This window comes from Carettochelys insculpta, chromosome 14 (genome assembly GCF_033958435.1).
Source record: "Carettochelys insculpta isolate YL-2023 chromosome 14, ASM3395843v1, whole genome shotgun sequence".
Lineage (NCBI taxonomy): Eukaryota > Metazoa > Chordata > Testudines > Carettochelyidae > Carettochelys > Carettochelys insculpta.
In genome coordinates this window covers 3,399,464-3,412,891 of record NC_134150.1, presented here as the reverse complement: position 1 = coordinate 3,412,891, position 13,428 = coordinate 3,399,464, and the positions used below count along the sequence as shown (strand labels likewise).

Here is a 13,428-nt window from a genome sequence, read left to right as displayed (position 1 = left end):
AGGGGCTGTAGGGGGCGGGAGGGAGGGGGTTATAGGGTGGGAGTTCGAGGGGCGGGGTTAGGGGCTATAGGGGGCGAGAGGGAGGGGGTTATAGGGTGGGAGTTCGAGGGGTGGGGTTAGGGGCTGTAGGGGGAGGGAGGGAGGGGGTTATAGGGTGGGAGCTCGAGGGGCAGGGCTAGGGGCTGTAGGGGGCGGGCAGGAGGGGGTTATAGGGTGGGAGTTTGAGGGGCGGGGTTAGGGGCTGCAGGGGGAGGAAGGAGGGAGTTATAGGGTGGGAGTTCGAGGGGTGGGGTTAGGGGCTGTAGGGGGAGGGGGTTATCGGGTGGGAGTCCGAGGGGCAGGGTTAGGGGCTGTGTGGGGGAGGGGGTTATAGGGGCGGGGCTCGAGTGTGGGAGTTTGAGGGGTGGGGTTAGGGGCTGTAGGGGAAGGGAGGAGGGGGTTGTAGGGGTGGGGCTGGGGTGGAGTTCGAGGGGCGGGGTTAGGGGCTATGGGGGCGGGAGGGAGGGGGTTATAGGGTGGGAGTTCGAAGGGCGGGGTTAGAGGCTTAGGGGGCGGGAGGGAGGGGGTTATAGGGTGGGAGTTTGAGGGGCGGGGTTAGGGGCTATAGGGGGCGGGAGGGAGGGGGTTATAGGGTGGGAGTTCAAGGGGCAGGGTTAGGGGCTATAGGGGGCGGGAGGGAGGGGGTTATACGGTGGGAGTTCGGGGGGCAGGGTTAGGGGCTGTAGGGGGCAGGAGGGAGGGGGTTATAGGGTGGGAGTTCGAGGGGCGGGGTTAGGGGCTGTAGGGGGCGGGAGGGAGGGGGTTATAGGGTGGGAGTTCGAGGGGCGGGGTTAGGGGCTGTAGGGGGAGGGGGTTAGAGGGTGGGAGTTTGAGGGGCGGGGTTAGGGGGCTGTAGGGGGAGGGGGTTAGAGGGTGGGAGTTCGAGGGGCGGGGTTAGGGGGCTGTAGGGGGCGGGAGGGAGGGGGTTATAGGGTGGGAGTTTGAGGGGCGGGGTTAGGGGCTGTAGGGGGCGGGAGGGAGGGGGTTATAGGGTGGGAGTTTGAGGGGCGGGGTTAGGGGCTGTAGGGGGCGGGAGGGAGGGGGTTATAGGGTGGGAGTTCGAGGGGCGGGGTTAGGGGCTGTAGGGGGCGGGAGGGAGGGGGTTATAGGGTGGGAGTTCGAGGGGCGGGGTTAGAGGCTTAGGGGGCGGGAGGGAGGGGGTTAGAGGGTGGGAGTTCGAGGGGCGGGGTTAGGGGCTGTAGGGGGCGGGAGGGAGGGGGTTATAGGGTGGGAGTTTGAGGGGCGGGGTTAGGGGCTGTAGGGGGCAGGAGGGAGGGGGTTATAGGGTGGGAGTTTGAGGGGCGGGGTTAGGGGCTGTAGGGGGCGGGAGGGAGGGGGTTATAGGGTGGGAGTTTGAGGGGCGGGGTTAGGGGCTGTAGGGGGTGGGAGGGAGGGAGGGGGTTAGAGGGTGGGAGTTTGAGGGGCGGGGTTAGGGGCTGTAGGGGGAGGGGGTTAGAGGGTGGGAGTTTGAGGGGCGGGGTTAGGGGCTGTAGGGGGGGGGGGAGGGAGGGAGGGAGGGAGGGAGGGGGTTAGAGGGTGGGAGTTTGAGGGGCGGGGTTAGGGGCTGTAGGGGGTGGGAGGGAGGGGGTTATAGGGTGGGAGTTTGAGGGGCGGGGTTAGGGGCTGTAGGGGGCGGGAGGGAGGGGGTTATAGGGTGGGAGTTCGAGGGGCGGGGTTAGGGGCTGTAGGGGGAGGGGGTTAGAGGGTGGGAGTTTGAGGGGCGGGGTTAGGGGCTGTAGGGGGAGGGGGTTAGAGGGTGGGAGTTTGAGGGGCGGGGTTAGGGGCTGTAGGTGGGGGAGGGAGGGAGGGGGTTAGAGGGTGGGAGTTTGAGGGGCGGGGTTAGGGGCTGTAGGGGGAGGGGGTTAGAGGGTGGGAGTTTGAGGGGCGGGGTTAGGGGCTGTAGGGGGGGGGGAGGGAGGGAGGGAGGGGGTTAGAGGGTGGGAGTTTGAGGGGCGGGATTAGGGGCTGTAGGGGGGGGGAGGGAGGGGGGGAGGGAGGGGGTTAGAGGGTGGGAGTTTGAGGGGCGGGATTAGGGGCTGTAGGGGGAGGGGGTTATAGGGTGGGAGTTCGAGGGGCGGGGCCCAGGGTGGGCGGGGCCACGGCCGCACTTGGGCTCGAGCCGGCGCGCTGGGTCCCCCCAGCCGCAGGGGTCGCTGCGCCGCACCCGCCCCGCCGGTCTCCGCCGCGGCCGCTCTCGTCGGCTGGGCCGCGGCCGCCGGATCGGCCCCTTTTCCGGGTTCGCTGCGCTGCGCTCGGGGCCGGCTGAGGCTGCGGCGGCCGCCGCCGGGGATCGGGCCTCGGGCAGAGACCGCGCGGGCCCCTCCCCCCGGGCCGGCCTGGCTCTGCTGCCCCCCGCCGCCGCCCTCCTGCGCTCCGCGCCCCGCCTCGGCAGCCCCTTCCGCCGCCCCCTCCTGCCGCCGCCCGGCCCCGCCATGCCCGGCCCGGCCGCCGGCAGCAGGGCCCGGGTCTACGCCGAGGTGAACAGCCTGAGGAGCCGCGAGTACTGGGACTACGAGGCGCACGTCCCGAGCTGGGGGTAAAGCGGCCGCCGGGCGCGGGGGCGGGGGCGGGCTGCGGCGCGGGGGGCTGGGAACGAGCGGGGCAGGGCGGCGACCCGTCCCGCTCTCCCGCATCCTCCCGGAGGGGAACCCCGCGGCTGCTCCGTCCTGCGGGGGGGGACGGGGACCTCCGCTCCCTCCGCCGGAGCCGGGAGCCGCTCGCCTGGGGGGAGATCGCTGGGCTCCCGCAGAGACTTCCACGTTTGTAGGGAGGCGGCTGACCCGGAGACCCGGCAGCCGGTCCTGCTTCGGAAATGCCCTGCCCCTCGGAGGGGCCCGCCCCGCGCTTGGCGCACTCCTGCCCCAGCAGAGGCGTTGGGGGGTCTTGGTGCCGCCCTTCGGAATTGCACTGGTGACCCGCCAGCGACGTCCGCCCCAGAACCGAGCCTCGCTGCGGACTCTCCGCCGGCGCAGATGCCCGGGGGTGGGTGGAGATCTCTCAGCAGCCCGCGTGTCTTCCTCCTTGAGGTGGCTATTAAAGTCCGTCGAGGGAGCAGCCTCAGGGGAGAGAAGGGGGGTGTCACTGTGCCCCCTCCCCTCTTCTCTGCGCGGCTGTGCTGCCAACAGAGTTACTGGATTGAAGGCTTTTCTCAGCCAAGGGGGAGAACGGTTTGGGAATGGGGTTTGCAGAACGTAGCTGTTTCAAGCCTGCCCCCTCATCTGAAAGCCGATCATTCACTGCATTGTTTTCGTGGACTTAATCAGGCATCAGTTATTTTCCTTCCTGCTGTCCGCAGGAATCAGGACGATTACCAGCTGGTTCGGAAACTGGGCAGGGGAAAATACAGCGAAGTCTTTGAGGCCATAAACATTACCAACAACGAGAGAGTGGTTGTGAAAATCCTCAAGGTGAGTGTCCAGTTGATGATTGTTCATCTTTTTCAATATGGAAAAGAGTGGGAAAGGGGAGCTCTTACTGGGGTTATTGGGGGCAGGTGGGGAGGTTTTAGGTCTCATTCAGTGTCTCGTAAACTGAGTTTCAGCTCCGCCATCTCTGATGTTGGGGTGCTGGATTACATCTCCGGAAGCAAATTTTCAACTTATTTCCTGTAGTGATGTTTTGATCTTTCTTTCCTCCAATCCTGGGTAGTAGGAATCAAGGCGTGCTTGTCAGATTGCTGTTCCCAAGAGCTCTCGGTCACAGTGTTGTGCGTCCCAATGTTTGAATGGGGTTGAATGTGCTGTCTGCACTTGGTAAATAATATCTGTCAGTGTGCGTGCCAACTGTCCTGTCAACAGTAATGTGAAGCCTTGAGGGGGATCCTTCCATTAACCTTTACATGACTGGGATGTATCTGTGACAGAGCCCGGCTGGACAGGTTTTTGGGAAAGCAAACGAAATCTTGGATGCGATAATCTGGAAAGCATATTGGATGATGAATTCCTGGATATCTAATGTTAGTAGTCAAGATAATTGAGAAAAGGAGGAAACAAGCACATGACAGTGGCACAGTCAAGACACAAGCACAGAGGTAGCTGTTAAAATCCTCATGGTTTGGGTCAGGCAAGTGCTCTGCCCTGCCAGGTGGGAAGCACAGTTTTGTTATCACTGCTGCCTGGGAGCGCTGGAAGCAGCGCACTCAGCCTATGAAAGGGATGAGAACTGTGTTGTTTAGCAGCAGACTATTCAGCTAATTAAGGAAAGCTATTAAAGGGAGAGAAATAATGGGTTGCTGAATTAACAGAATGCTTTGGCTTCATGGTGGTTGGCAGCTACAGTTCTCGTCCACCATCATCATCTTGCTTTTTTCCCTCGAATGTACAGAAGCCTGCTTCTCGTATTAGGAATGCTGAGAACTTGGACGTGCATCAATCCTCAGGGTTACAGTGGGGATAGGCTGCATTTAGGAAGTGGCCCTTTAGCTGCTGTGGCTGGTAGGTAACTGACATGCATACATGGTCCTTTTCAGCGTGGCAGTATGGATCTGTAAGACTGTAAATTGGTCACTAGGTCTGACAAAATCCCGTTGATAGCCCAGGCTGCTTTGTTTGCGTGGTTGGCTGGTTAACATTGGCTCTTCTCCTGCAGGGCCAAGTTACCTGCTCCTCCAGGGCCTCTGCTGCTCTGCTTCTTCTCCCCACTCAGCTTGTTCTGCCATGGCTCATATTCTGCCTGGCAGCAGTTGCTAGGCTGGGTGTGATATCGCCCGTACTTCTGAGTCCTGGCTTGACAAAGCCCTGGCTGGGCTGATTTAGTTGGGATTCATCCTGCTTTGAGCAGGGGGTGGGACTTGATGACCTCCTGGGTTCTCTTCCAAGCCGATGATTCTCTGGGTTAAGCACAGGAAAGCACGCTTTTCTGTTTACTGCCAGTGTAGCAAACCCCACGTAGGGCTTTGGTGGTAACATCGGGTGGCTGACTCAGTGCAGGGATAATCCATGTATCCCATGTGCCAGTGAGCAACTCTTGCCTGAAAGGTTCTTCTGAATTCCTCCTGTCCCCTTCTTCCCCAAAGGGTCTTACTTCGTATGATCTCTTCTCCTTGCTGGGGACTGGCTCCATGTCCACTTTTGGGAGCCTATCAGCATCACTTGTGAACCCGCTGGAGAAAGCCCTTTGAGTGAGGCAAGGCATTTCCTTTCCCCAGCGGCTGAGCGTGTTGCAACAGCAATGTCCTTTGTGCCTGCTGGCCCTGGAAGTGAGATTGTACTGCCCCAGACTCAGTGTGCTGTGCTGCCCATAGGGCTCAGGCTGCCATGGGTCACTGCAGCCATGTAACCACCGCTCCTGGGAGTTATACTGTGAAAGCGGAAAATACGGGAAGATAAAGATGAGCTTTCTTCAAAGTGGAAAGTGGATCTGGAAAAGGCAACTCTGAGATTCCCGCTTTATGTGTTGTTCAGATTAAAGGAGGTGTAAATAATATGTCACAATCTGATATACCTGCGTTAGTTAGTTCTCTGCCACTACATCTGTAATAATTAAACCTGTTTGCGTACTCTTGAGTTTTAGTGAATTCGGTGCATCTTTCTCACCCTCTGAATTTAGCGTCCAGCGCTGTGGTGTCCAGCGTGCTAGCCACATGTGGCTGCTTGGCCAATTGATTGTGGCTAGTTGGCTTGAACAATAAATATATTTTCAGAATAATGTGGTTAGTTTGCTGTTGTGGCTACTGTTTCAGAGCTGGTCGGACACCACTTCTCAAGTCTGGGAAAGGAAAAATTAAACCAGACTGTCACAAAATGCATAGCTTTAAAAAATCACTTGCTGATGGATAAACCTATTTAGCTTTTTAATGTTCCTAATGTTTCCTGAAGCGTAGAGCTGTTTGTACATAATCACCTAGTATGTTTCTACTGGACCCAGGCCTCATTCGCTTTGGAAGTTGACACGGTCCTTACTGAACACCTGTCTTGTTCACTGTTTTTACCCTCAGTCCTCACTATAGAGGCTAAACCTGTGTCTTATCTGCTGCACACCACACTGCATTCATTGAATAAGGATATGTTCTTTTTAGGCTTTTCTGTGACTCTCCTCACCATAGTGTCTGAGTTTCTGATCTCATTCTTGTGCTATCAGGAAGTTTTATCACGGGTTTCAGATATGAGCTGAGCCATAGAGAGAGAGACTTGTCACTAATCGCGCAGGAAGTCTGTGAAAGAAGAAAGAATACAGCTTAGATTTTTTTTTCTTTAGGTTCCAGACTTCTGCCTTCACCGTCTAGCCAATTTTCTCTCCTAACTATTTGTCACAATTCATGTGGCTTTGACAGTGAATGAGGGCTGGATGCAGCGGACTGAGGCTTTTTCAGGACACCTGTGTGGGGAATAAGACAGGATGCTGGGGATGGATACCATTTCACTGCCAAGCCTTGCCTCACTCACTGCCCATCCTGTACTCTAGGTGAGGCACAGTCCTGCAGAAAATGCAGTACGTGAGCATGTCATTAGATACTCCTGTAATGCCTCAGTGCCCGATTGTGCAGGTAGCCTAACTTTGTCACTTCCTGACTTTTGAAAGCTTCACTTGCCAGCCTCAGTGATCTGTGAATGTAATATTTTTGTGTGATACTTCCTGTGCGTGCATGCATGCGGGTGGGTGTGTTTTAAGCAAATGAAGAACACAAGTTCTTCCAGATGCCACCTTACCTAGGCAACAACCGCTGTGGTATGCTGTATGTACTGAATGCGAAGCAGGAACCCTTCCTTGTCCCATATGCATATTCCCTGGCACTCGTCTTTTAAAGGTCAGTCGTGCAAATAGTCTGTAATGCTGCCCTAACCAGGCACCGCCAGTGAACCAGCCTACTGAGCATTTTCCTAGTGTGGAATAGTCTTTGAATGATCTACCAGCCGTCTGTCAGCAAAGGGGGTGTGAGGCACTGTCCTTCTGGTTTGGAAGGATATGGTCAGAGTGGCACCATGCTCCAGGCATCCCTGTCTGGAGCACTGGCCTCTTGCGGGCCACGGGCCGCTGAAGTTCGTTAGAGCACCTTCAGGGATCAAGAGACGTACAGAGATGACATATGGCCATCTTTGCCTCCACTTAGGTCCTAGCCCAAGAACAGCTCAGTTAGACCAAGGATTGAGCCCTGAAATTCTTCTGCACAGCCAAAGGAATACCAGGGCATCATCTAGTCAGTGGGGTTCCATTAAGTTTACATCATGTACGTACTTGATCAGTTGAATACGAGTTACCTAACATAAACCCAGACTGTGGAGCTCTGTGTTGGGTTGTTACGATGTTTAAAAATAAGCCGAACTAGATTTTCTCTGGACTGGGGAAACGCCAAACTATGATTCAGGTGCTGTCGGCCTGCCAAATGTCAAGTTTCCATCACTACCTGCTGAGGTGCTAAAGCTAGTTTTTTAAAAAAAAAAAAATCAAAAACAAAAACCCAAACTTGTCAGGAATCACATTCTCATAAGAAGGTAAAAATGACATTTTTTTTTTCCCGTTAACTCTGTGCCTGGCTCCGGGACCCCTTTTTTCCTTTTCTCAAGCATAACAAATTGCACCCCCAAAGGTAAAACTTTGAGGAAATTCCAAATGAGGGAAGGAAGATGGGAACATAGTGGGATGTTAAAGTTGTCAGCAAATGCTTTCTATGATGTCACTTCCTTGTTGATTTTCACAGCCTGTGAGTTTGAGTTCCCTCTTGTTCCTGTTGTCTGCAATGTTGTATCTGCACAAGGCAGTGACTCTAGCATCTATATATTCAGCTGTGGTCAGGATTTTGCCTGCTTCTGTTCTTTCTAGATTTGTGTATTTTGTTCAGCGTGCAACATGTCTACAGGTACAGAAGGGAAGGTTCCTCCCCTGAGATGATTAGTTTGAATAGGCAGCGTACACATGAAGGATAGAGTGAGGATGCAATAAAATGCAGAAGGATTGAGTGGTGATCTATAAACACTTGTGCTTCTACTGGGAATTGAATTAATCCCTTGTTGGTTTTGGTGCTTTCAACCCTTGAGCTGCTGCATTAACTCGTGCAGGTTGAACCTCTCTAATCCAGAACTGTCTTGTCCAGCAACATCTGTAATCCGGCATGATTTTAGTCAGCAAGGCTCATCATGGGTGCAGTCAGGTTTCCAGTGGTCCCATAGTATGTTTCCAGCCACCAGTCCTGGCTGTCAGCTGTGATTTCCCCTTAAATGTCTTTAAGAGCTCAGTAAGCAGTGGAAGTTGTTGGTAATGTTGCTAAAAAATATTGACCTCTGGCGGTCAGGCAAATTCTTTCATTCAGCATCAAGGGTGCCGGACTAGAGAGGTTCAACCTGTAACTGCAGTGTGACAGTTCTGTCCATTCTTCCTATTAGAGTTACTGGGGAAGACGCCTATGCAAAGCTGCTTCTAAGCAGTTCTGGTGACTTATAAGCCTATTGAAGAAATTAACTTTAAGAACTACAAGAAGTCCTGTGGCACCTTATAGACTAACAGGTATTTTGGAGCATAAACTTTCATGGGCAAAAACCCACTTTGTCAGATCTGCCGAAGCAGGTCTTTGCCCACGAAAGCTGATGCTCCAAAATATCTGTTAGTCTATAAGGTGCCCCAGGACTTCTTGATGTTTTTGAAGACACAGACTAACATGGCTACCTCTCTGATAACTTTTTAAGGTACTTAAATTACTTTCATATAGGTAAGAAGACAAGAGAGTGGAGGATGGTCAGAGAGGTCATTGGTTCACCGTGACTGCCGCTTTTGGCACAGTCACACTTTCTGTCCGAAAAACTGAGCCTGCACCAAAGCATGTTCCTGGTAGTTGTGTCTCTTCCCTTCTCCTCTGTCGCTTGTTTTATGAAGTGCCCGAATCATCTGCCTTTTGCATACGCCACGGTGGGATGATAAATCATTTAATCATGTTTAGCTAAAACACCCTGCAAGACTAGGAAATGCCAAGTGAAGGAGCATGCTGTGCTGTTGGCCTTGTCTGGTTTATAGCTTACTCTGTTGCCAGAGCTCCATTTTATGAATGCATTTGTGATTGATTAAAATTTGTGTATTTGATTGAAAGTGGTAATATAAAGATGTTACTCAGCTGCACCAAATGGCTGCAGGTTGAAGCTCCCTAATCCGGCACCCTCAGGACCTGACCAGTGCCAGATGAGAGAATTTGCCAGACCACAGGAGGTCAATGTTATCTACCATCATTACCAAAACTTCCACTGCTTGTTGGGCTCTTAGAAGACGTTTAGGGGCAAAGAACAGCAGACTGCTGAGAGCCAGGACTGGTGGATGGAAACAAACTTTATGGGACCCCGGGAAACTTGGCCACACCTATGATAAGTGGTCGTTCAGCTAACTCAAATCATGTCGGATTACGGATGCCTCTGGATGAGCGAGTTCTGAATTAGAGAGGTTCAACCTGTACTGGTTTATCACAGTACGCAGTCAATTGGTTAGTAAAGAACTAGGAGAGTGTTCATAGCCACGCATTTGCAGTGTGGCTGTGTTAATCAGTCTGTTCACCCTGGCATTGGCAGAACCTTAGTAAATAAGTTCCATTAGGCTGGTCCAGCTAGGAGGGTCCAAGTCTAAGTCCTGAATATTAGAAATGCAGCAGTTTTGAAGTGTCCTGGCTGAAGGGATGAATGCTTGCAGTGTGCAACCTTAGAGAGTCGTAGAGGAGAATTACAATGGCCAAACAATTTTTTCTTTCCCCTGTGCTGCTCTTAAGAGTTTAAAAAAGAAAGTTTTGACTTTTTGGAAGACGTTTTTCAAAACAGCAATACCTTGTTAAAGCAAATGATCATTTCTGCACCTGCTTTAAATCTCTATTACTTGGTTTTCCAGTTAATGTCTGCTAACAACAAAATAAATTCAGCTGTCCTGAAGCCAGTTTCCCTATGGTGCTATCAACATGTGCATAGGATGTTGGTTATAATCCCCTTAGTAACAATCGCCAGCTATACAAAGTCTTCTGGCACTAATCTACCTATTAAACGTTGTCATACAGATGCTGCTAGGTAAGTTCTTTGGAGGTTGGACTCTGCACATCCAGATTGGCTTGCTGGTGACTGGAATTATTACAGCATCTGTTGGTAGGTTAGGTGAACAAAGAATATATATAAATTGTTTTTTTTAAAGGTTGGAAACATTAGTTTGCCTCATTAAGCATGCAAAGCAGGAAGTGACAAAGTTAAAGTTGAATGTGGAATCTGAAATCAGAGTTACACTAAGGTTTTAGTGGCCAACATATTTTTTTTATTCTCCTTACACTGTTTGTCATAATCTGGCTTCCTATATGTAACCTATCTCAAAGGGATGTGAATTAAATGGGGTCAATGGACATGCAAGGTACATTTTTCTTTTCAGGCCTCAGTACCTTTCTGTGGATTGTGCAGTTTGGGAGGGGAGGCAGCTGTCTGCAGAAGAGAGGCCTTATTGCCCTGACACGTTGCACTGCTTTTACTAGACCAGTGTCATTAATCTGGTACAAAATGCCACACCCCAGCACGGACATGCTTATGTTGATGTAACATATATACTGATAATAGAGATTCCTGTACAGGAGGAGGAATAACTTTCAAAATCGAGGGCCCCTTTATACTAGTGGAAGTAGGGCTTTTAGCAGTATAGCTACGTCAGTTAAAAAAAATTGGAGAATGGGGGTTGAATCACACCTTTGCCTAGAACAGTTATACAGATTAAACCTCTCTAATCTGGAACTCTCTGGTTCAGCAAACTCCGTAATTCAGCATGATTTTAGTTGGTTGGATGTCCACTTATCATAGGTGGGGCCATGTTTCCCGTGGTCCCATAAAATTTGTTTCCAGCCACCTGAGTCCTGGCTCTCAGCGTACTTTGATGTTATTTAGCTGTAATTTACCTCTAAATGGCTTCTAAGAGCACACTAAGCAGTGGGAGTGTCGGTAATGTGCTAGACAAGATTGACCTCCCATGGTCTGGCAAATTCTCTTGTCTGGCACTGGTCAGGTCTCGAGGGTGTCAGACAGGAGAGGTTCAACCTGTGCTAGTAAAACTTGGAAGTTCTGTCTAGATTTAGCTATGATGTGCGGTGCCCTGCAGCTACAAGGAACAGTGAAGTTTTTGTATTCTTCATCTACAGGGCTGAAATGGGCTTTGCTGAAGATCTCAAGGCTAGAACTGTAGAGTAAAAAAGGTTACACAGATATTTACGGCTGTAGGAGAAAATTGTATGATGCATCGGAGAGGATGACCATTGTGCATGCGTATAAGGGGGTTGAGGGAAAGCCACACGTGTGACCGTTCAGGTTGTTTTTTTCCCTGATTCTTGAACATCAGTTGTGCAAACCTTCTCTTCACCGAAATCAGTGCTTTGTGGCAATGTGGCTAGTGCATTTTTAAGGAGAAACCATAGACAAAAATGGAATAATCCTGACAGTTTGCCAGAGTGCTGTCAGAAGGCCACGTTCCAGCCACTTGAGAAGGTGTCAAGGCAAGAGCCCTCTCCCATCCAACCTAAAATGTTTACGAAGGAGGGCAGGCTTGTATAGCGTTGCCAAGGACCGCAAGAGCAGGGTTTCCTTCCTCTGCTCCTTATCAGGGCAGCAGGTACAGAAGCTCCTGGCTGGCAGGAGTCTTGTGGGGGGGAAAAACCTGCTAATGTTTGCAGGGCTCTGAGGGGCCCTGAGCTCTGTCCATGTACACCTGGTAAAGTATACAGCTGAATTAGCTACGCGTGTACTCTGTGGCCTTAGCTACATGCTTCCTGAGCGTTGTACACACATTGCAGGTAGCTGTGAAAGGGTCCTAACTCAAGTTGAAACCAGTTTTTGCTATTAAGCTCCAAATGATTTCTTTTTAAAGACCACCTGAACCCTGTCCGATTTTAGAGTCCACCTGCTGGCATTTCAGCTACAAAGATTTAAGTCATGTTCTTTGATTTAGAAAGTGGCTGAACCTTTTTTACTCACATTTTGAAAGGAAGAAAAAACACTTTCAGCCAGAGACTAAGTGTAGGAGTTTTCACGACAAAAGGCAAAATTTTGGGACATGGGTGAGTGATTGAAAAGTGGGTTAGAAGAGAGATCTTCCTTCAGCCTTAACTAGGATGGTTATTGCTGCTATAATGAAGACTCTTATCAGAAGGTAGAGGAATCACAGTTGCGGAAAATGTGGGGTTTACACACCCTGGTAGACTTTAGGTACCTCTGCACTTATGGGAAGATCGGTGTACTGGTGATTGATGTTCCATGGTTCTATTTAGCTCGCCTAGTGGGGATGCGCCAAATCAAACTGTCATGGCACCACTGTCAACCGCAGTACTCCTGGGTAGTTGCAAGGAGTATGGGAAGTTGCCAGGAGAGTTTGTCCTGTCAGCCTCCTCCTGTGTGGATGGCAGCAAAAATCTATTTTAGGTAAGCCTGCAATAGCTATGCAGCTGGATTTCTGTTTGGTCTAAAATCAGTCTTACTTCCCAGGGTAGATCTGGCCTAGAATATGAAGGACAGATCCTCTCTTTGGGAGAGAGGGTGGAGTAATAGCTTGTATTGGACTGATTTTCCATTGGAGAAAGAGACGCGGTTTTGAGCTGAAGAAGAGTTCCATGACATGACAAAGCTCGTGTCTCACCAGCAGAAGTTCCAATAAAGGATATAACTGCACCCATCTTATGTCTCTACTATCCTGGGACCAGCCTGGCTACAGTGCTTTGCAAATTACATTTTTGCCCTTTGGACAAGTGAAGGATGCCTCTTTGATTTCGTGACTTGCCTACATATTACGGCACATGTGATAGAGCAGTTCTTGCGTAGTTCTGAGGCTTTGGTGGTGGCCAGGCTTAATGACTTTATGTAGGGGATGGAGTGCCAGCCTAGTTAGTTCCTTGAGTTACTAGCAACACAAGAGGGAGGGTGGGTGTAGGGGTGTGTGCGTACGCACGCATGCACACATGTGCCTTGGTACAGACTGACAAATAAAACAATTGGATTTATATCCCTTTAATTCCCTCTTGCCCTTCTGGGGATGATCGAACCACATGAACAAAGCTAGAAGATTTACATAGCCATTCTGATATAAACAGAATTATAGTCTCATAATGACACGTCCTTCCTGGTAGTTGTAACAACCCTCTCTCACCGACTACAGAAGTGGGTGGCGCACACACGGCAATTGCTCCCTTCCTGTTGCCCCAGATGATCCAGTTCTATTCTTACTGCCTATGTGACTCTTGCCTTCCATTTTCGACTCTCCTTTAGAGACTGAGGAAGTGGTGACAACAGTCTGATTGGCTCTTGCAGTTGATGGGTATGATGCAGTTTTATAAGGTTGTATTGTATCTTATGCTGTGCCATGTGTTCAGGAAACCTCAGTCGCTTACTTGTGAGGGTTTGCTTGATGTATTTCCCTACGAAACCAATGTTTTCAGTAGTTTGTAACATTCTGCAAATTGAGACTGAAAAT

The 13,428-nt window shown here is 51.0% G+C and overlaps 1 protein-coding gene across 1 annotated transcript in view; it reads left to right on the top strand.

Annotated features, from left to right (window-relative positions):
• The first annotated feature begins 2,207 nt into the window (after positions 1–2,207).
• CSNK2A2 (casein kinase 2 alpha 2) overlaps positions 2,208–13,428 on the top strand; it is a 38,045-nt gene continuing 26,824 nt past the window's right edge. The window contains exons 1-2 of the mRNA XM_075008715.1: positions 2,208–2,575; positions 3,335–3,446. Coding sequence (XP_074864816.1) covers positions 2,472–2,575; positions 3,335–3,446 — 216 coding nt within the window. The 5' untranslated portion in view covers positions 2,208–2,471. The remainder of the gene's footprint in view (positions 2,576–3,334; positions 3,447–13,428) is intronic.